Raw genomic sequence first — 24763 nt, 5'->3', positions numbered from 1 at the left:
ACCCCCCCCGATTGATAGACAGACAGACAAAAAAGGAAAAATGCTGAAAATGTCAAGAGGTAACTTAATAATTTGGTGACTCATCATGAGAGAAGTCTTCCATGGTGTTTTAAAAAAAAAAAAACCAAACACAAAACCAAACAGCAGGAACATGGTGCGTCATGAGAAGGATCAGATGAATTCTTAGCATTTTTTAAGAATAAAATCATTTGGGCGAATTATACAATGAATGGGGTAGTGAAGAGTAAATATGTAATGTTTGCAATTACTCCAGCTCACCCTCATACTTCCTTTTGGTCTCACCCACAGCGTGCAGCTATTCATGATAGCTCATCTTAACAAGGAGACATTCTCTAGTGCTAATGTATTAGACGGAAAGAAAAAAAGGAAAAAAACCAACTCAGCCAAGAAAAATATCCATGATTAAAATTAAAGGTGTAGCTTTAACATAAAAATTTGCTATAAAATTACATCCTCAGACAAAACCACATAGAAAGCTACAATCTTCTTCATCTCTCTTTTGCTAAGAAAGAAAAGGAAAACAAAAAGAATAGTTTCACAGTGTCCTGTATTCAGATCTTGATCAAAGATGTGCTGTGTCTGCTAATTACTGGCTTATGGCAGAAACAGTTCAGGTCCAGCCCTGCAAGGTATTATGTTTCTCCAGGAAGGCTGCTAAATGCCTCAGGCTCCATTGTCTTTAACAGCAGATGAAGTCTTTCATTAAACAAAGAACCCTTTTTTCTCCACATTGAACTTAAATACTTTGTAACTGTATTTTATTCCAAAATGCATTTGTTTTTTCTAGTCTAAAAATAAACAAACATATAAGTTAGGAACCCATCCTCTCTATCAAGATAAGTCTACCCGATTATATCACTTTCTGACTACATGAAATGTAGTTCTGATTTCTCCAACCTTTCCCCCCCCCTTTGAAATGAACAACAATAACACTGAATTGATATATTAATTTTAGCACCAGCATGCTACCCACACTCACCTCTACTCATTCTGCATAACAGAATCTCTAAGTGGTATTTGTTCTTCATTCGCAACAGCTACATTGTGGGTTACTAAAGTACTTTAACAGCTAATGTAAGTTTGGATCATATGGCTTTGTTAAAAAATAATAAAAAGGAAGCGACCCATGCATTTTATTCATTAGTTTAAAAGTACTATTTCTGAAATTTATCTGGATCCTTTAAAAATCCTAACTACTTTTCACACAGGTGGCTAGGAAGTGCAGGAAGCAATTTGCACTTATGCAAGACATTCAATTCTCATCTCCTCAGTCCCATTTCCTGTCAAAATGCCTTTTACATGGTAACTATGATTTACGATGGATTTTTGCCTGATTATTTTTTTTTCTTTAATGACAGTATTGTTTACCTGAGTTGTTATGAAACTTCATTTTGTCTCCAGTTTCACGTTATCCCAAGAAATCTGTTCACAGCCCTGTGTCACTCTCAGTCCCTGTCATGGGGGGAACTTCAGTCAGCCTTTGCTCCAACTCGTTGAAATTGCACTAGGAGCTTTCTGCTCCAGGAAAGTTCCCTTCAGCCAAGCATTATGGGATACAAAAATTCCACAACCATACTCTTGTTATAATGTAGTTATTCAATGTTGCTCCTTTGTAGGCAGCTCCAAGAGACGCAACACAATAAATATTAGTCCCGGCATTCACTTAACTATCGCATTAATGGGGGGGGTGTCTTATGGGTTAACAAGACTTTATAGAAAATGACTGACTTGTCAAACCATCGCCTTCCTTCCAAAACTTGGAATGGAGATAACTGGCAACTCTTTTGGCCGAGGGACTCCAAGATCACTATTGACAGCAGGCACACTTATAAATTTCAGTACTTAAGAGGCCCTGAATGGAAAATATTACACATTTTTGTACTTGCAAAAACTGTTATACATTATACTTAGCACAGTACGTGTATTTTAGTGACTCCATGTGTCACTGAAACTTATAGTCTGCTCATGTGAAGTGGCTTTGTATGTAAAGGAAAAATAATCTGTTAGTAATCGAGAAGCATTAGTTATCTCTGAAGTCACTGTGCTCATTAGAACTTTGGCTTCCTAAACTCTGTAATACATTTGAAGAATGTATTCTACATTCCATTTTTCGCATAGAAGCTTAGTAGTTAGAGAGGATATTATATGGTCAATAGACCCTGGGGTTTGGTCATTTTCCCTCCAAAACACATTAAGTGAGTGTTGAAAGTCTCCTCTGCCGAAGCTCACTTTCTTTCCATAATTCATTCCCTTCTGCCACGTCTTTTTCTCTCCTACAGCAGCAGTCATAGCTTAAACACAAACAACAGAAAAACAAACAAACAAACAAAAAAAACCAAGCCCCACCTCCCCCCGAAAAACTGCCGCTCAGAAAACCCATTTAATTGCCCAGTGAAGACTTCATTCCAAACAGAAAGCAACTTCAAACACCAGCTTCGAAACAGTCTCACCTCCTGACATAAATTCTCTATGAAATTTGTGTTTCACTCAGACAATGACTTGGAGCCTCTCAAATGTCACCATTTTTATTTTGGAAGATTTCATGCTCAGCCACACCCACATCAAACTAACTGCTAAAATCTTCAGGGTTTGTTTTTTTTTGTTTGTTTGCTTTAGGTTTTTTAAAAGTAATCTTTTAATTGTATATTGGTAAGAATTAGAAATGTTAGGAAATCAAAGCTTGCCAAAAGTGTGGAGGAAAATACTCAGCAGACATTATGAGCTTAGAAGTTGTAAGGCCTTAAGAGGAATATTGATGGTCCCAAAATATGAAGGCACATAAATCTGTTGTGAATTTAAATGCAAGAGAGATTGAAATCATTTGCAAATTTCATTTTAATAAACAGTCTCTGCTCAGCTTACACAGTCCACAAGAATGCTGGAAAAAAGTCTAAACGTGCGCCAATATTTTACAAAGTATGCACCAAACAGTTTGCTAACATCAAGTTCAATTAAGCCCAAACTGAGAAAATAAGCAGGAATAAGAATAGTTTACTCAATTTATAAGAGAAGTAGATGCTATTTAGTACAAATAAATAACTCAATCAATCCAGGTTCAGTTCTGGTTCAAGCAGGCACAACTCTCCCACTGTAACTATGTAAGTTCTGCTTTGAGCACCCAAGGCAAGTGAGCAAACTTGCCCAATTTTTACGTGGACAAATCACCACCCAAAGCATTCTTGAGGTATTTCCAATAACTTTTTTTTGCTCCCCCATTTTCCCTATACATTTATTGCGACTGGTTTTGTTTTTAAACTCTTGTGGATCAGAAGCAAAGGCAATCTCTGTCATCTTATATTTTTGCAGAAGAGATGGTCATTCAGTAATTTGAGACAACACTAACATCTCTGTGTTGAGGATGTGCCACATAATTTTCATTGGTTTTTCCCCCCTGTGTTTGCTATTTCTTTTTCTTCTGCTGCTAAAAGTTACACTATCTTTCCTTAAAAGTTTCCTCATTCTTTGAAACCAAATGTTTCAAAACCAATAGTTTCCCTCCTGCTCTGCTCCCTTTGCTCTCATCTTTATACTCTCCATCTAGATGCCCACCATTCCCAGAGCTCCCTCCAATTGGCAGCATCAATCCCTTCCCTTGTATTGAGTAGTGCCCCTGGGGTTGGGGAGACCAAGCATCTTGCATCTCCAGCAGCACCCGGTGGTGTCAGGTCACGTGCAAGACAGAGGAGGATTGTGGAGCAAACACAAAACAAACGCAGCAGGTTAAAGTGGCATTTCAAAACCTTTACAAAGTTGAGGTAGGGTCTCTCAAACCTCCTTACTCATCACAGGAAAGAAGGGAAATTTTTGCTTCCAAGCACTTTAGGGGCAGAGGCTCAACACAGAAGTGTTCCGCCTCCACCAGAGGTCAGGAGGAAAGCATGTTCTCCGGGGCTCTGCCCCAGCTGGGAACTAAAGTCCCTACAAGATCAGAAATTGCTGCATCTCCACAAATGAAAGAATGTGCATACAAGCAACTGCAGACGAATTTCATTATTTTTTTTTCTGGGGAGGAATAAGGATTCAGCTGTGACTAAATTGAAGCATCAGGTGAACCCCCAAGACTTTCTAGCTCAGGTCTCAAACCACAGAGTTGACAAAGGCTCAGATCTGGTGCAGACCCTGCCCAAAGCAGAAAAGGTGCATAGAAGTGAGTAAAGAAAACTGACAAATTTTTCCCGCGTAACTCACTGTGCATCAGGTGAAAGCGGGGGTATACTTTGCACAAAGCTAGATGACAATGCGATAAAAAAGCTAAAACCAACAAACAACATGAGAAAGTACTTTCCATCTGCCCAGAGAACAAACACCTTGATGTTGTCAGCCTGTCTGGGACAAGAGTCATGGTGACAGATACACAAAACAACGCCCATAAGACCCTGATTTAATTATTAGTTACAAGTGTTTATGATAATCAAACCCACATCTCTGGGTGTAAGCGCCCAGGTTTTCACCACGCAGGGGTTACAAAGGCATGGTTTGCTCCTCACTCCCCCTCGTCTGCTGAATCATCAGATACCAGCCACAACGGGTCAGGAGACCAGCCAAACAGGTTCACTGATCCAATACACTCCTCTAAGACAAGGCCATCCCTGAAGTTTTTCAACTCTCTTATTATTTTTCAGGCTTAGAGTTCAGACCAGAACACATGCATCGAAACACATCCTATTCACCGTCAGGCCAAAACACGTCCCTTTGGAAAATACGAGGCGGTGGTGGGGATGTAAAAATCAACACTTATAAAGCTCTTGGTTATTCAAGCACCAGGCAAAGCTGGATTTTACTTCTAATATTGAACTAACAGCAGCATTAAAAGACAAAACTCTCAGGTCTATTTTACAGGGCAGTGAAACTCTATAATGTGTTTTGCACCAGAGCATCCAAGAGCACACCTTTCTGCTCATTTTATTTGGTTGCAGGAAACTTGTCTTCAGGAAATGAAACCTGTGCACACCGAAACCTAAATATTATTTAACAATCGCAGATTTACATCATCACCAAAATGTAAAAATAAGTACAACAATCAATATTTGTCTATGGGTTCTCAACAACCAGCAAATATTTGGGGGATAACACAGACACTTCAGTTCACAAGGAACTGTCAAAGATGACAGGTAGGCAGCCCTGATTTTATGGTCATCATGATGCTTTTATTTTTCTTTGTATCTTCTATTGAAGTTCTCAGAACCTCAACAGCTATCAAATAAGATCAGATTTGAACAGTAGATAAAGGTTACCTGCACAAGAAAAAAAGGAAACTTCTGGTTTTAGGAAGTAAAACATTAAAGGCAAACCAAGTCTGCTGCAAATCCAGAAGTGGAACTAGAAATCATGAATTTTAAACCTATGCTTATCCCCTAAATCAGCTCTGACAAATAACACCTGAAATATCAAGATTACTAATAAGAAACATTTTTCAAGTAATACAGCATCTTTAAAAAAAAGTTGTAATTAGCTGCCACACACAGTAGGTATTATTACCAGAGAAACAAAGGAAACATTTTGCTACATTATGCTGGAGTGCGTAAGGAGTATCAGTGACTGTCACTGTGAATACCAAGGAAGTCCATTAGAAAATAAGGAAATGAAAGCCAGAATTGCATCAAAGGCCTCCTGGAGAATAATACACAAGAAGATTATTTCAAATGAAATAAAAAAAAATAACAAAATCCTAAGAATATCACTTTTCTGATGACTTGATATAACTCATTAAAGAAAAAACCCTACGCCCCCCACTGAGGATTATTTATATATGGGAGGAAAACAGTTATCAAAAGAGGTTCCTGAAACATAGCTATGAACCTTTTCCTCAGAATAACCAAAAAGCAGGACTTAACCAGGAAATCACACTAAGAGCAAACAATATTGTTTGCTTATCAGCCATCAAAATCCGAAATATTCAGTGGCTTGATTTCTGCCTTTTTCTGAAAAACAACCCAAAGCCCAACTCCCACCCCCTCCGCCCCAAAAAAGGTAAGTATCATCTGTGTGGGAAGAGATAAAAAAAACACAAAAAAAATTGTACAGAGTGAAATTCTATGGCCACTACAGGTCTTGAAAATGGTGGTGTAGCCCCAAGCGCCTGGGATATGATGACTACAGAAGGCTGGTTTGGTATTGCACCATCAGATGACAGTAAAGGCTTTCCCTTATGTAGGCAGTTGGCACTTCTACCTATTAAATAGAAGCTGTATTGCACATCACCTCGGTATCAGGTAGTCAGCAAAATTAAGCCCTGTGGTTCTCAAGAGATTTTTATAGACTCCCATGATAAAGATTACCTTAGTTTTTTTCCTGCATTCCTAAAATACATATATTTAATATTCTGGAAATAAATTCAGTCTACTACTTAGAAGCACTCATGCTATTAAAGATCACTTAGGAAGCGTTGTACCTCTTCAAAGTGGGGATGTTTGAACATACATTGCATGTCCTGCTTCCACCCTTCAGTAGCAATGAAAAGGCTTTTCAACACCCGGAATATTAATCAACTTAAAAGACAAGCAAAACTCACTTGAGGAGTTTGAAACCTGCAAATTACTGTTAGGCAGCAGTCAGACTCCTAGTAACACTAGTTACCGCCACAATCAACATAGACATATTTTCTGTATTAAATTTCAGCTTGCAAATGTTAGCTCGTGCTTACAGTAAGAGCATACAAATCAAACCACACGGAGAACATTAGGTGATTCCCTGCTGCCCACAAAGATACTCCCTCAACTCAGAATTTTGCAATTTCTAAAAGACAGGAAAAAGCTATTGGTGTTGCAGAAAGTTATTTTAAATCACAAGCAGTAGATTATCATTAACTTGTCTTTTAACCGCTAGGCAGAGCACTGCAAACTGGTCTGCACCTCACATACCGAGGCACACTGGCCATCCAGCATATGCTGACATCAAGTAAGTTGGTCTAATTTCCAGGTACTTCCTACTGAGGTGTACCATTTCAGATATTTGAATAAATCGCCGCTGTTTGTTTCTGTCTTCACAGAACTGAATCCTCCCAGATCTCAGCTGGAGCACAGATCAGTTTCAGTTTAGTTTTAAAATAGAGTGAAAATAGGCTTATAAACTACTGCACATACTGGGGTCCTTAAACCACCCTGACATCTGTTGGAGGGACAACTCAATGGGGCACAAACAATGCAGGAGGTTCCTGGAATGCTTTGATGATGACTTCCTTATTCAAGTGATAGAAGAGCCAATAAGGAGAAGTGCCATTCTGGACCTTGCTCTCACCAGCAAGGAGGGGCTGCTGGGGAATGTGAAGCTCAAGGGCAGCCTTGGCTGCAGTGACCATGAAATGGTGGAGTTCAAGATGCTTAGGGCAGCAAGGAGGGCGCACAGCAAGTTCACTGCCCTGGACATCAGGAGAGCAGACTTTAGCCTCTTGAGGGACCTGCTTGGCAGGTCCCTCAATAAATGAAATAAAGTGATAAATGAAATAAATGTGATAAAGCCCTAGAGGAAAGATGATGCCAAGGAAGCTGGTTAATATTCAAGGATCACCTCCTCCAATCAGGAGCGATGCATCCCAACAAAGAGGAAGCCAGGCAAAATGCCAGGAGGCCTGCATGGATGAACAAGTAGCTCCTGAACAAACTCAAAAGCAAAAAGGAAGCCTACAGAAGGCGAAAGCAAGGACAGATTACATGGATGAACAAGGAGCTCCTGAACAAACTTACAAGCAAAAAGGAAGCCTACAGAAGGTGGAAGCAAGGACAGATTACCTGGGAGGAATAGAGGAATACAGAGAAATTGTCCAAGCAGCTAGGGGTAAGGTTAGGAAAGCTAAAGCCCTGACAGAATTAAACCTGGCCAGGGATGTCAAGGGCAGGCAACATCACGAAAAGCTTCTACAGGTAATGTCAGTAATAAAAGGAAGACTAGGGAAAACGTAGATCTCCCTCTCCAGAAGGAAACGAGAGACCTGGTCACCCAGGATATGGAAAAGGCTGATGTACTTAATGACTTTTTTTGCGTAAGTCTTCACCAGCAAGTGCTCTAGCCACACCACCCACATCACAGAAGGCAAAGGCAGGGAGTGGGAGAATGAGGAACCACCCCCTGTAGAAGATCAGGTTCAAAACCATTTAAGGAACCTTAAGGAACCTGATGAGATGCATTCACTGGTCCTGAAGAAACTGGGGGCTCCTGAAGGAACTTGCTACACCACTATCGATCACATTTGAGAAGCTGTGGAAGTCCTGTGAAGTTCTCACTGACTGGACAAGGAGAAACATAACCCCCACTTTTAAAAAGGGAAAAAGGAAGATCCAGGGAACTACACGCCGGTCGGTCTCACCTCTGTTCCCAACAAGATCATGGAACAGATCCTCTTGGAAACTATACTAAGGCACATGGAAAATAAGGAGGTGATCAGCAACAGCCAACATGGCTTTTCTAAAGGTAAATTATGACTGAACATCTGGTGGCCTTCTATGACTGAGTTACAGTGTTGATGGATAAGGAAAGCGCAACTGACACCATCTACCTCAACTTGTGCAAAGCATTTGATACTGGCCCACACCACATCCTTGTCTCTAAATTGGAAAGACGGGGATTTGATGGATGGACCACTTGGTGGATAAGGAATTAGCTGCATGGTCGCATTCAAAAGTTGTGGTCAGGGACTTGATGTCCACGTGGAAACCTCATTCCTCAGGGGTCAGCAATAGGACTGGTGTTGTTTAACATCCTTGTGGGCAACATGGGCAGTGGGACTGAGTGCACCCTTAGCAAGTTTTCTGACGTCACTAAGCTGTGTGGTGGATGCCCCGTCCCTCAAAGTGTTCAAGTCCAGGTTGGATGGGGCTTTGAGCAATCTGGTCTAGTGGAACATGTCTCTGCCCATGGCAGGGGTGTTGGAATTCGATGATCTTTAAGATCCCTTCCAAACCAAATCATTCCATGATTCTTTGATCTAAACATCAAGCCAAAACCATTATCTTTCTAATGATCTAATTAGAATGACCATTATCTTTCTAATGCTTGTGTAAAACCACTTTTGAAACTTGTATAATCTTTTGCACTGTATACTTTTTGTTTCAGCAATTGAACCTCTGTTTTAAAAAAGTCTTATATCGTTATACATCAGAGTAGTTTAATCCTATAGTGGAACTATAATGGAAGGCAATTATTTTCGCATCAATCTTAAATGTTGGAATTAAAGAATACAGTCCATTTAATAACAGCAGGTTATAAACATTTATTCTTTGGCTAGTCCCAACATATCTGAAAGATATGCATGGTTTCAGACTTTACAGCTAACATCTATAGGGTCAGCAAAATCATTTACTTTATTTTATTTTTTTTTTAAATAACTTTACTTCCTTTTCTGAAAACAAGCCATTAAAAAAAAAAACAACAAAAAAACCCCACAAATTAAGAGACAAAGTTCAGAATTAGATTTTGCTCTATGTCTGTGCTATGTAACAACTTCTACAAAGCACAGACATTTCTCACTGGTTAAGGAAAAAAGCAAGGAGAGCAGTAAGGCCTTTTAGTTACCACTTGATCCATTGCAAACAGGTGGGACCTTCTGGGATCCAACACTTTCTCCCTCCATTTTCAGTGAGAGACTCTCAGATTACACAAGACTTGCAAACCTCCTCCCACAAGCACTCACTACGCTTCAAAAATAGTGATACCCCAATAGTGATTTCCCACTCAGCTACTTATAAGGCTTTGCTAATGATAACATCTGAGCTACCCTCCCAAGCAGCCTCTCAACTGGCCAGCACTTACTCTGTTCAGAACTTGGATTATGAGAGTAGGAATCCTGAAAATTTATCCCAAATTGAATTTACAGGCTCCCAGTTTGTGAGAAGCCATTACTTCATGATGGCCTCCTTATTTGCATACAAATGAACATAAAGTTTTGAAATATCCTCCTAATCTGACTGCCTTCTGGCTCAGCCCATCATGAGACAGTATGCAGACAAAATCCCAAAACCCCAAAAGCATAATGGCAAATTCGCTGCACTTGCTGCAACTCAAAAGCTATATTTTGCATTTTCCTGGGGCAAACAAACTAAAAATAATGTAAAACCTCCACATTGCGTGTTTCCTCTTAAACCCTCACCAAATTAAATATTTAATTCCAGGGCACTGCTCTTTTACTTCATTTTCTTTGTGTCATCTCCCCTTCCCCCCCGGTGGTATCAATGATACTGTAGAGGTGGAAATGTAACTGAAATTAAAGTAAAAAATATATTTAAACCTAAAGTTGAAGGAAACATTCTGATGTTTAGTAAATAATGATCTACATTTGGCACCTGGCCAATTTTACTACTGTATTTATGTTCCTGCCTGTGAAGTTCTCACTGACTGGACAAGGAGAAACATAACCCCCACTTTTAAAAAGGGAAAAAGGAAGATCCAGGGAACTACACGCCGGTCGGTCTCACCTCTGTTCCCAACAAGATCATGGAACAGATCCTCTTGGAAACTATACTAAGGCACATGGAAAATAAGGAGGTGATCAGCAACAGCCAACATGGCTTTTCTAAAGGTAAATTATGACTGAACATCTGGTGGCCTTCTATGACTGAGTTACAGTGTTGATGGATAAGGAAAGCGCAACTGACACCATCTACCTCAACTTGTGCAAAGCATTTGATACTGGCCCACACCACATCCTTGTCTCTAAATTGGAAAGACGGGGATTTGATGGATGGACCACTTGGTGGATAAGGAATTAGCTGCATGGTCGCATTCAAAAGTTGTGGTCAGGGACTTGATGTCCACGTGGAAACCTCATTCCTCAGGGGTCAGCAATAGGACTGGTGTTGTTTAACATCCTTGTGGGCAACATGGGCAGTGGGACTGAGTGCACCCTTAGCAAGTTTTCTGATGTCACTAAGCTGTGTGGTGGATGCCCCGTCCCTCAAAGTGTTCAAGTCCAGGTTGGATGGGGCTTTGAGCAATCTGGTCTAGTGGAACATATCTCTGCCCATGGCAGGGGTGTTGGAATTCGATGATCTTTAAGATCCCTTCCAAACCAAATCATTCCATGATTCTTTGATCTAAACATCAAGCCAAAACCATTATCTTTCTAATGATCTAATTAGAATGACCATTATCTTTCTAATGCTTGTGTAAAACCACTTTTGAAACTTGTATAATCTTTTGCACTGTATACTTTTTGTTTCAGCAATTGAACCTCTGTTTTAAAAAAGTCTTATATCGTTATACATCAGAGTAGTTTAATCCTATAGTGGAACTATAATGGAAGGCAATTATTTTCGCATCAATCTTAAATGTTGGAATTAAAGAATACAGTCCATTTAATAACAGCAGGTTATAAACATTTATTCTTTGGCTAGTCCCAACATATCTGAAAGATATGCATGGTTTCAGACTTTACAGCTAACATCTATAGGGTCAGCAAAATCATTTACTTTATTTTATTTTTTTTTTTAAATAACTTTACTTCCTTTTCTGAAAACAAGCCATTAAAAAAAAAAACAACAAAAAAACCCCACAAATTAAGAGACAAAGTTCAGAATTAGATTTTGCTCTATGTCTGTGCTATGTAACAACTTCTACAAAGCACAGACATTTCTCACTGGTTAAGGAAAAAAGCAAGGAGAGCAGTAAGGCCTTTTAGTTACCACTTGATCCATTGCAAACAGGTGGGACCTTCTGGGATCCAACACTTTCTCCCTCCATTTTCAGTGAGAGACTCTCAGATTACACAAGACTTGCAAACCTCCTCCCACAAGCACTCACTACGCTTCAAAAATAGTGATACCCCAATAGTGATTTCCCACTCAGCTACTTATAAGGCTTTGCTAATGATAACATCTGAGCTACCCTCCCAAGCAGCCTCTCAACTGGCCAGCACTTACTCTGTTCAGAACTTGGATTATGAGAGTAGGAATCCTGAAAATTTATCCTAAATTGAATTTACAGGCTCCCAGTTTGTGAGAAGCCATTACTTCATGATGGCCTCCTTATTTGCATACAAATGAACATAAAGTTTTGAAATATCCTCCTAATCTGACTGCCTTCTGGCTCAGCCCATCATGAGACAGTATGCAGACAAAATCCCAAAACCCCAAAAGCATAATGGCAAATTCGCTGCACTTGCTGCAACTCAAAAGCTATATTTTGCATTTTCCTGGGGCAAACAAACTAAAAATAATGTAAAACCTCCACATTGCGTGTTTCCTCTTAAACCCTCACCAAATTAAATATTTAATTCCAGGGCACTGCTCTTTTACTTCATTTTCTTTGTGTCATCTCCCCTTCCCCCCCGGTGGTATCAATGATACTGTAGAGGTGGAAATGTAACTGAAATTAAAGTAAAAAATATATTTAAACCTAAAGTTGAAGGAAACATTCTGATGTTTAGTAAATAATGATCTACATTTGGCACCTGGCGTTGCCCACTACCTATATTTACTACTGTATTTATGTTCCTGAGCTACATACTGTAACAACCTCAAGAAACTGAATGGCCTTTACAAATCCTGATCTTTTGCAGTTCTAAAGATCCCCAGAAAGGCTCTAAGGTACACAACATGGAGAAGACTGCTGTTGCTTAACTAGCCCTCACTCCCACCCATTTTCCTGGCAGAGGGTAGGTATAATCCTGCAAAAGTCACTGAACTCCATTTTTACCCTGCAACCTTCCATTTTCATCCCAGCAACTCTCCTTTGAACTTCAAGGCAAGTCTTTAGTTTGTCAGGTTCACTTTGCTGCAGCATGTTTTGTGGTTCCTCTAATTGCTAGCTGGCGTGCAGCAAAGTGCTGTGCCTAACAGAAGATTTTTGAATTCCAGCTGAAGCAGGAGCTGTACCCTTCCATTTATTTGGTTTGTGGGCAAGCTTTCCAAAGGCATGGCTTAGCTAGCAAAACCTGTTCAGCTGCTAAATTAGGAGCAAAATCTTTCTATCTTGCCTCCAATTTAAAAAAAAAAAAAAGTGCATATACTTATGCACCAAAACACCTTTGTATGCAGAGAAGAAACCAGCATCTTCATTAGCTTTGAATTCTTTGGACAACCTTTTACCCAACACCACTTAATGTCAAAAGCAGATAAAAAAGGAAGACTTAAGATGACTTGGTTGCTCACATGGCAACGTGCAGCATAAAAAGCCACGTGCAAAAACATTTCAGCTTTAGAAAAGCTCCTGTTAAGATACAAGGGTATGAGAAGCCTGGAAGGCTTTAGGTCAGCTCTCACCCTGCACCTTGGGCACACACCAACATCCTCAGATGTGGTCTGGGAAGGCACCAGCCCATGTTCTGAGAGAAGGATGTCTTCAGCACAACACCACCAGCAGAGCCAAGAGAGGGGTGATATCCACCAAGCTCTAGACCAGCGACTCCTCACCTCCAAGTCCTGAAGCTGCCGTTTACAAAGCTCACAAGAATTTGAAGAGCCTGCACAGACTTCATGGGTTTTACTTCAAAGAAACGCTGGTTCAGAAATGGATTCTTCAAATTTACAGATTAAAAGAGACTTTCTCAGCATCACCCGCTTACCGTAGGCTGCACAGAGCCTTGCTCCTGCAGGTCAGGTTACTTCCAGACCCAAAGGTCAGGCTGACAAAAGCACTTGGTGATTTTCATGCCGCGAGGCATGCAACCTTGGATTACCTCTTCCTCAACAAGCTACGTACTGACCATCCCTACTGGCCACCGCCGGGTGCAGCGGGCCAGGCAAGCCCCAGCTCTGCCCAGCACCTCTCCTCAGCCCTGTTCAGCGACCTCACACCAAGGAGCAAATCCCAAAGCGGCTATGATGAAGGCCAGGCAGCCCCACGCACGGTCCTTCACAAGGACAACAGCTCCCAAGACCCGTGCCAGCAGCATATACAAATATCCACATCCACCCCCCTTCCAGGCTGACCCCCCATTGCAACCCTGCTGGCACTGCTCTCCTCCCCTCCCACCCCCTCAACAAAAGTTTCTGAGAACACACGAGTTGAGCGCTGGTGAAACAGAGAATTCAGAAATCACGGGAGGGAATACAGGACAAGTTACCAGATACTTTTACCCAATAAACTCAGAGGGATGTATTACTTTGCCTTATTGCTTTTCTTGCCCGGTCATGCAGGCTCTCTTCTGCAGCCGTAAGTAATATATTTTTGATTTAATGGAGACTCTTCTATTACCACATTTTCCTATTACTGCATACCTGGCTTTGTAACCTGAATGCTTCTTTGGAAACACTTTTCCATGCAGCTCCATAAAAATAATATGATAAAACAAAAGAGACTCAGGAATTTTAATACGCGGAGGAACAAGGGAGATCCGTACCTGCATCATTAAGCCAGTCAGATTCATTCCCCAGGCCCCTACTGCTTTGAGCTTACTGGCTACTGAAAACTTTGACAACTGATTCTTATTTTATTTTTCTAAAAAAGTTGACCAGAGATGAGCTTTAAGGCTTGAACTTGCTGAAACGCTGGCGTTTGGCAGAGAGGAGGCTGTGATCATTTAGGATCAGCAACAGATCAGAAATATGTTAAGTATTTTCTACTAAAACTTTCAGAAAAGGCTGTGGTCAGTAACAGAAAGTTCAACAGGAATGTTTAAAGTCTCACAGGGCTCCATGCTCCTTCACTGCATGAGCCACTTGCAGTAACCAACATCTCAAAGCTCAGCTAAATAAGAGAAGTGAACCTCTGTTTGGGAGGCACTAGTTTCCAGTCAGTTTCTTTTCAGGCATAATTACTGAAAACTAATATTAATGATTGAGGGTAACCGTTTAGGATTGAGGAATAAATTGCCTAAGGTTTTGACTAGCAGCTAAACTCTAAATATACAGTTTGTTTGTATATTCCTAGCCATGTGACCTCTACTGAGTTTTGCAATTTTTCAGTCTCAACTCTCAATTAAAACAGGATAATGGTGCTTATCTCCTTAATCAACCACCAATCAGTTTTGACATCCTTGAAAGAAGAGATATGCAAGAATTAACAGTACAGGAAAAAGAATTCCAGCAAAAAATCGTTTGCAGGTTTAGAAATAATTACTCAGAAGTTCTGATGCTTTCAACCAATTTATTGCCTACATTCAGCCAGCCAGGACAAACAACCACCTCCTACATGCTAAAAAAGCAAATCAGCAAACAACAGAACTAAAGTCAAGATGTCTATGTAAGGGAAATGATGATGACTAACAAACCAAAATTGGAGAAATAGAAGACTTCCGAATGCATTCTTATCATAGCTTTCTTAAAGCTCATCCTTATATGGTTTATGGAAACAAAATATCCACCCCAACGATCCCACGACTCATAAACGTGAAAGCATGAGTTTTAACCATCATCTAAAGTGAAGCCTGTATTGTTAATAGTTTGAAATCCTTTCCATACGTGTATTCTTCTGCTTACTCCTCTTTTATTTTTCTTATAACAGCCTCTCCTGCCATTTTATTTAGCGGTTATACTCTTTTCTCCCCTTTCTATGGAGACAATTTTAACTTTTAAATTTTAGGAGTTCAGATCCCCCTGTAACAGTGATTATGGCCAACTCTTGGGATCCGCGTTACCATTCCCTGCACTGCTAGTTGGGGTTTTTGTAAAATTAAATAGCTTACAGCTAACCTACACTAGGTTAATATTTCAACACCTGAAGAGCAATGGACTCAAATCTCTTAAAACCTGCTCTACATCAAGGTGTCTCACTTCCCCATCTTCAAAATGGGAACAAAACCATCCATTTTGTCCACATAGTTTGTCAGAACTCACGTTCCTCATACAGCGAAATGCTCTTCCTCCTCTGCATTTCCAAAGCAGAGTAGGGCTCTCAACACAACAAATGGTAATATCATTATACTGTTTTATAACAAAAGCAAGACTCAGTTGGAACAATAAAAATAGTAAGTAAAAAGCACATTGAGCTAGTCTTACTGCAGATAACCATTTCTGAAATGGATAACTTGAAAAAATGACCTTAAAAAAATAGAAATCAAGTGATCCATAACATTTTTTCCCTATTACCCCACCTCAAATCATGATCATTGCAGCTGTTCCTGAGCTAGGAGTCTAGACTTCATGTTTCCTGAAAGAAAAACTAAAAAGATGAGGGAGAACAGTATTATAAAGATTCATACTCAGGCAGGCGGATAAAATGAGTGTCGTGGTTTTTAACACTTGCGTTTACCAACTGCAGAACACTGGCTTAATTTTCGCTCAAATGGTCCTGAGTCCATCAAAAACACTCAGCAGGCACTTGCCTCACCTGTGATACTTGGGCAACCCCGTGCTTCTAAAGAGTTTATGGGAAAAAAAAGAAAGAAAAACCTACAGCCATCACTGAAATTGATTTACTGCTTTCTAAGACCCCTGTTCATTTGCAAAAATCCATTGCAAGTCATCCAATGAGCAGCTGGAAGCAGAACTTTTTACTAGAACTGTAACCTACAGCACCCAAAAGGGTTTGTGAACCACTGCAACAGAGAGAGGTAAACAACCTCCAGAGTCCTTTCACTTCCCAAGCTGAGCCATCCCAGTGTCTTTTGTCCTAAGTGACTACATTCATTGGGAAAGGTGAAATTCCTTTACAAAGCGCACTATAGCTGACCAGATCTGTATTACAAAATAAAGACCTAAATAAACTCTATATTATAAAAGCAAAAAAAACCCAACCAAACAATGAAACCAACAAAAAATAAACAAACCCCAAACTTTCCATGCTTTTCTGGTTTGTTTTTTCGTTGTTTTTTTTTGTTTGTTTGTTTGTTTTTTTTTTCTTTTTTAAGCCTTCTATTACTCACTGACACTTTTTCCACAAGTTTCATAAGTATCATGACCTCACGTAACAGAAGAAATACACAATTCTTTATCTTTCTCATTTCCAAAGAGTCATTAAGGCAGGAGCCTGGAGAAACAGCCCCCAAAAACAATATTTAAAAAATAGGTGGTGGCTCTTAGCTGTTCAGCAACTTAAGAGATTTATTTATGAAAGTCCATGCTAAGTTACTGAACTTGAAAATACATCCAAAAAGCAAGCATCTGGTTTCCATCTGTCCTCATGGGAACCAGGAAAGGGCTTTAGCTAAAAAATAAAATATTGGGGTACAAAAGAGCAAGATTTCAGGGAGGGAGAAACATAGACAAAGAAAAATTCCCTATGCAATGCATTTAATGTTTAAAAAAACCAACAGATTATCAAGAAGCTAAAATTCCACGTTACAAAAAGAAGAAAAAACACACCCCCAATTTTTAAGCCATAGCTAATATGAAAAATGAGCAAATAACACACCAAAATTAGATTTTTATTACACAATTTAAAAATCATAACTTTCATACTAAACAGTTAGTCTAGTTTACTTGCCAACACATGCAAATGTTAGGCACCTACTACGCTACCTGGCTGGAAAGTACCATTTTATCTATTTGTATTTAAGAAATTGCCAAGCACATGGACTTGCAGTTGAGACAGCTGTAATTCTGGTTCCTTTCAGGGGCAGAGAGCAATTCCATATTTAAAAAACCAACATGCAATATTGCCTTACATAGGAAAAAAGGGAGCTTTCAGTCTCCCTTCAAATATTTTTCCAACATTCATTTGCAAGTTACAAAACATCTAAATTGGTTTTCCACAAGAGGTACATGCACATCTGCCTCCATAAATATATTGCTTTAAACCTGTAGGTAAAGCTTTTGAAGGCATTGTTTTAAATATCCCTTCCAACCTCCCGGGCAAGCTACTTCTTGCCCTTTATTTTGCTTGTCTCAATTTTATTTTTTCCACTTGGCACATAAAGACTAGAGGAAGTCAAGTGAAAACCTGACCAACAGTACAAAAGCGTATCAAGTTGAAATACTTATAATAAGGAAGCTGATCATAAAGAATTTCCTCTCTTGCCTTTGCCACACAGACTGACAAAGTTTCCTTCGCACCGTTTAAAAGGCAAACTGTCGCCATGCCCCAGCCACCGTGTGAACTGGGATGCTGGAACCCATCAACCTCAGATGGGAACCACTCGTGTTCACTGGCTTAGTAATCCCTGGAGCGTACCACTGCTTTACTACCAACTACTGTTTTGATCCTCACAACACACACAACAAAAGCACTAAAAAGCCAGAGCAAGACCCTGCTTCTTTTTCAAATAATTCCTGTTAATTTTGGTCAGTCCTTCCCTAGCAAACGGCACAGCCAGCACCACCTCCGATGTACCATGAGGCTCCCTCCATTTTGCCATTATCTTCACATTACAATTAAGTCTGCACCACTATCTTAATTTCCACATATTCCACGTGAGTCTGTGACAAACTATAACTGATCAAGAGTAATGCAAGCACCCACAGATGAGTGCACAGTACTTCTTAAAATTTATCATCAATAAGGTCACATGATGCTACCACCAAAAACACACCAAATTGAACTTAGAAAATATATTCTGGTTTCTACAACTAATTTGATCAAACTGAGTTCTTTCACATCTTTCATAAAACACCACATGGACACGCTCACAGAACAAAAGCCCTTAGCTCAAGCCATAATGATCTTCCAATTTTATTGGACATCAAAGTTACACCACTAACCAACTGATCATTGGGTTCCTTTAAAGCAGCAGCAAACTAGGATGGTATCTAAGAATTTATATACTCTTTCAAGCCTAACCTCAACATTCTTGCATTGTAGTTCAAACTATCAATAGTCTGTGTGGAAGTATATAAAAGCTCAGAGAAGTGTAAAAACCCCTAAAGATAATTAAAAGCAGTAAAAAAAAATTAGATAAGTCTTAGATTTTCCCATCTATGGCACCAATTCATATTTTGAAAGCCAACATCGTTTCACATTGACAGCATCCTATTTAATCTTGCATGGGAGCAATCACAGATCAAAATATTTTATTTATTTTGGTTTTGTTTTGGGAGAAGAGGCAGGAACATTAGGAGATGCCTCCATATTAAAATGGCTTATCTTGTCACCCTATTTAGATTCTCAAGTTATCCTTCCCATGGGCATTCAGCATCCGCAGTTAGCACGAGCTACTATGACTCCAAGAAGTGCTTTCTTTCAGGCTCTAAAGAACAAATAAACAACTGAAGCAAATCTCCTGCTAAACAGCAACCAGAGCAAGGAAGTTTTCACAGGCAGAGGAGCTGGGAGAGCACTGTCTATGGCTTTGGTTTCATGGGATCAGGGCAGAATTAGAAACAGCTGAGACCATGGGACTGCAGACTGGTAGAGCCACAAGAGAGGACCTATCAGTCCCACCCCCAGATACTGGGGCTGAGACTATTCCTTTGATCTCTGCTAGTCTGATCCTGACTTAGCCTTCAGCTGTCAAGTGGCCGACGCTGGTGAGTCAGACGCTACACTAGGTAGGAAGGGTGAGAACAGGAGAGGACCAGGCTAACTCATGATTAATTTGATTTTCAAACCACTCATCCCTGCACCCAACAAGAAGCAGCCTCCAACAAGTTATTGCCTGACCAAAGACACACCTGCTATTCCTTTCCTATATCTGATATTAACCCTGCCCATCAATTTATGGCAACAGGAGAAAGTGGGCCAAACCCCTACACTCCCAGCTGCCTACTGGAGTGACTCAGTGGACTCCTGGAAAGCACATTTCTAAATGACCTGTCTGCCTCATTGGGAGACAGAAAAGCAAGTGACACACTAGATACAAGGCATGATTCTTCTGATGAGTTTCATCAAGAAACTTTTAATGCCAACTTTACAAGTTTCACTTGAGAAGACGCCCTAGGCACGAACCACGCCAGAGATACTTCTTTCCTCAGAGGCTCAGCAAAGGGAATCCCTTATTAAGGGTAACTAAGGACCAAAGTACAGCAGGACAACAGAAAAAACAAGACATAACAAGCAGGGCTGAACTGTAGCCTCTTAGAAAAGAAAGCACTCACACAACCATTCAATTACACATCATGTAGGGCTCAGACCAAGCACAGCCACCCCAGAGAACTGGACATTTGTCAAACCTACAACCACATCACCTCTTCTATTCTTATCCCAATGAACTCTCAGGGATAGGTGGTCCTTTCATTAAGGGCAGTATAATTTGCCAGAAAAAGTACTAACTGCTGAAGAGATACTGTTACGGGCCTCAACCAACACTCATCAAGAAATTCTGCGCTGCTGAAGGTGGGCACAAACAGCAATCACAGGGTGCAACTGCTGCTTTTTTCTTTGATAACAAGAAAGGATGGGTCTCATTACGTGAGGCCAATCCTCCTCCAAGATGCTCACTCACGTCATTAAATAAAAATAGCAGTATTCTAATAAAAGCCAATATAAAAAGCCCTGGGAGGCTTTTGAGAGCTTGAAGGAATTTCTTGCTCATGCTGCCGCTCTTCCTGCTTCAGTTCCAATAACCCGCACGTGAGCATCCTGCCCCCTTCTTCCATCCCCTCCCAAAACACAGTCCCAGGCTAACAGCAGTATGCTGAAATTCAATAAACCGTATGTTTCAGGAATGGGGAGACTGGACCAAGCTGTAACTTCTACAGTAGATGCTGCAATTAGCAAAGGGAAGCTGCTAATTTGTGAAACATCAGTATCGCTTCGGGAAACATCTCCTTCTGACTCTCAGCTACAGTTATTTTCATCCATATAGCTCAGGGGTTAACTGTTTAAATAAATCCATCATTCTGTTTGCCAATAGAAATGATGATGTAGGACTTGACCCAAAAAAAGAGTGCCCCTAGTCAATCAGGGGAATGGGAGGGAAAAGAGCCTGGACAAGACCTGTTTTTAATTAAACAGGTGCTAACAAAACTCAAGCTCAAAAGGAAGAGGAACTAGACTTCATTCAATTTAGAGCAGGTGACAGAAGGTTGGAAAAGGTCCTTGTTGACTCGTATAATTAACACCTAATAAGTTTTCTAAAATGCTATAAATCAAGACACATTTCAGGCTACAGCAGCATATCTTTCAATTGTTGCCACTTAACTCCATGCACTTTGCCAAACCACTTACATGCTTTTATCCTCCAAACAACTGTTAGCATGATGATTAATTCTCTTTTGTTTTTCAAAGAAAAAGTTATCTTACCTTTGCAGAGTCATGTTCAAATTGCCTGTACATGCCTTGATCTTGTTTTGTGCTTCTAGATGAGTCATCCCGTCCGTACTTATCCCATCAATGGTGAGAACCACATCACCTATTCCCACCTGTGCTCGGGCTGCCTTGCCACCGTCGTTAAGCTGAAATATCACAAGAATGGTAAATGAGAAACTTGGATGGTTTACATCTATATTTTCTGAACACAGGACCACAGTATCTTCGTCACAGTGCTGTTTCATAGGTTAAAAAAAAAGAAAAAAAATTAATCTTTTCTCCTTTGTGTGTATGCCCCTGTGAAAGTTACCATGCTATCTTTCTTTCTGGTGAAGAACTATTTATAGGTTCCTGTTCTTATCTCACTTGGATGACAGGAAAAGTATTGCACAGTATTGCCTATTTTTCAAAAACCCCACTTCTACTTTACTGGCTGGAAGCTGTTCACATGCACTATTTCATATATATGAAATTTTTCTCACAAGAGGAAAAAGGAAAGCTGTAAACCTGCTTTTTCCATCCCAGACTTTCCATCTAAACAATCTCTTCAAAGTTTATGTATTTGTCAGTGACTGATCACATGCATGGAAGACTTCATTAATAATGAAGCTGACTTTCCCCCAGCTGCAACTACTAGAAAGTCAAAAGTTCAACATCACGGATAGACCGGTACAGGACTTTGTTTTGCCTTTCTCTCAATAGGTTTATAGCCCCAGCGACCCGCAGTATATTCAGACCAGAATAAGAAAGGCCTCTTGAGCAGTCTGCCTCTTTGATCAAGGTCACTGCCAAAGTTCAGCTCAATTGCCTTAGTCCACTTGAATGAAATTGTCTTGTAACAGAAACCTTTGTGAAGTTCACATTATTGACCTTGATTGAACAATAAATTAATCTTTTCATCTGATGCCACTGAATTTCAACTAGCTTCATTCCAAAGAACAGAAATAAAGCAACACATGGTAAGATCTATGCACTGATTTATATCCCTGGTCCTCAATCTGCTAATCACTTTATAGCTGGCTGAAGAGAGCAGTCCTGGATGGTGCAAATTCCTTCTTTGTCTCCAGATGTATTTCCTGTCTTAAAGCAGAGAAGTTGTGAGATTTTGTATGCACAGGACAAGCAGCTACAACTCTTTCCTTTGCCTGCAAGCACGAATGTGTTCCTTGAAGGAAGTGCTATGTTCTAGGGATGGTGCTGCAAAGAGCAGAATTACTTAATCTTTATTTCCAAAAGCAGAGTTCACCTTGGGCCACAGTCATGCTCTAGTAAGCGACATCTCAAAGGGAGGCAGAAGGAAGGCTTTCATTTCTGATATTATTAAACTGCCTCCGTTTTAGTTCGCTCAGTAGGGACCAAGAAGTTTTGATTCCTTGCGGTTCCTTTTGACGATGACCAACCACAAAGTACAGTCACCAGTCTCCACACCTAGGTTTCTCCAACAGAAGAAGCCAGGCTAGGTGTTGAAAACTGTCTATGCCAAAGGGGTGGAAATAAGTGAAATGCTAGGGGCTCAGTCCTGGCATTTATGTATGAACAGTCACTTGTCAGTAATCCTGTGCAAAGTGCCCCATCAGCCTACCTGACGTGGTTAAGGCTTTCCTATAATCTCAAAGACTGTAACACGACAGCTGTGACACACAGATTGGACGGCATCTTGAAGAGAAACACTTGGAGGAAAAACAGAGGAAAAAGTATCGCCTAATGCTGCAAGACAAATGCAAATGCAATACTCCAAAAATGTATAATTTGACAACATGTAGCCTGAAAGCAGGAAATTTCACATTCAGTGGATCACGGTTGGCATTTTTCAACACCAATCTATGCCCCACAGACATCTGCAGTAGCAATCTTTAGCAACTAAACACACTACTCAAAAATTCAAACAAAACCAGAAAAATCCTTCCATTTGGTGTTGATCCTGTGCTATCAAGTACATTATTCTGGTGAAAGGGGAGGCCTGAGATGTAGAAAGACTTGTTACTTCTTGGATTCAAAACAGCAGCCAGTCCCTCAGGGTTATAGATAAACAGAACAATTTTATCCAGGGTTGAAACCAAAAGGTGCTATCAAGAGAAAGTTAGCAGAGCAGGTCCCACGCAAGGAAGTAGAAGACAGAGGAAAAAAAGAGATGTACTTATTTTAGAAAACCTTCTTGACTTGCTAAATTAATCAGAACTTCAACTTGAGTGGTGAATCCATTTACAAAAGGCTTCTACAACAAAGCCAAAATCCCTCTAAAAGTTAGTGTTCATACTCAAATTCTGAGCTAAGAGACCCAGTTACTGCAAAACGTAGATCAGGGAACCCTACAAGCATATAGAAAGCGATGATGTACATAGCTATTTATAGAGAAGCTCCTCAAACCTTTGGGTGAGGGGTGGAACCTGCCATAAACAGATCCCTAAACCGATACGTTACGGCATGCTGACATTTGTCAGCAAGGTCTGGAAAAGGGAGAGGAACGTAAGGGCACTAAAAGCTAAAGGTCAAACGGATCGCTGTGCTTTGTGATTGGACTGCTGAAGTGAAAAAAAATCTAGCTTTCTCTGAAAGTACGCAAATGAGCATGATGTTCACACATTGTAATTTGGGATGGAAAAAGCAACCTACACGCACACATTCAGCAGTAAGACTGTAAAAGCCATGCAGGCAGGGGACTGAATCTGCTTCAGAGGTGAGGCTGTCACAGGTACGCTTGAAGGAACAAATTACTGGACAAGAGGGTGAAGAACTGCAGAGGGATGCCAGAGTAGTAATCTCCTTATCTAGATACAGCGAATAAGACTTCCAAGTAACACCTACTGATTTCGGATAAGAGATGTGACTAACCAAGAGAGGCAAGGTTGGTTCTTCCAGGAAATCTCAGCCAAAGCACAAGCCTTCCCTGAGAGTCCCAGCCAGCATCCGTGCCTTGTGAGGCACCTATAAAAGAGTGGGACTGAAGCTACAAGGGCAAAGTTTACCACAGACACAAGAGGAATATAATCACAAGTTTATTTTTATATACTACACTGAACACAGCAGGAAGAATTAGAACACTCAAAACAGTTAAGGACCTTTTCTACACTGGAGACATATTTATACCCTAGGAGCCTCAGTTTTGACACTTCTTACACACTATAAATTCATATACATACTTTGGAATATGTATGCAAAATTGTGCACATATTTGAACCAAAACTGAAAGAAAGCTTCCCCATATTCCTTGTTACAATGGCAACTAACTCCATTTATTTTCATTGTTTTCACCTAGATTTTGAAAAATCCAAAAGATGTAAAAAGAAAAAGACATAGGTGCTAATAAATAGGAAATTTTGAAATGGTATCTATAAATTATTACTATTTTTGTACCACTTCTTTTTTTTTGTTCTGTATGAGTGATTTTGTCCTTAAAACTGGAAATTTAACCTTAGCTTAGTAAAATTATCTGGCATCGGTCAGATCTGTGAAATACAGTATTACCTATGCTTAAATACCAAAAGGCTAGTAAACTGGTGGACAAAAGCAAAAATAACCCCTAATGCTTAATTCCTAGTAGGAAAAAAGCATATCCTTAAAACATACCTTTATTAAACATACACATGCAAACAAATGGAATCAATGCAACAAGATATATGCACAGAAAAGTATAGCACTAAAGTTATAAAACTGTCTACCTGTGAATCAAACTGACTTCTAAGTACCACAAATATTCTTCAAATCCTTGATGGATCTGTTTCAATTCTGTATTTACAATACGAGACAAGTG

General features: G+C 40.0%; 1 protein-coding gene across 2 annotated transcripts in view; it reads right to left on the bottom strand.

Annotated features, from left to right (window-relative positions):
* LOC106889364 (PDZ and LIM domain protein 5-like) overlaps positions 1-24763 on the bottom strand; it is an 87988-nt gene that overhangs the window by 26929 nt on the left and 36296 nt on the right. For both annotated transcript variants that reach the window (XM_014944298.1, XM_014944292.1), the window contains exon 3: positions 21007-21158. In XM_014944298.1, the coding sequence (XP_014799784.1) occupies positions 21007-21158 (152 nt within the window). The remainder of the gene's footprint in view (positions 1-21006; positions 21159-24763) is intronic.

Source organism: Calidris pugnax, unplaced genomic scaffold (assembly GCF_001431845.1).
Source record: "Calidris pugnax isolate Ruff unplaced genomic scaffold, ASM143184v1 scaffold15, whole genome shotgun sequence".
Taxonomy (NCBI): Eukaryota; Metazoa; Chordata; class Aves; order Charadriiformes; family Scolopacidae; genus Calidris; species Calidris pugnax.
Note: the sequence above shows the minus strand (reverse complement) of the source record. Positions and strands in the feature narration are given on the sequence as shown.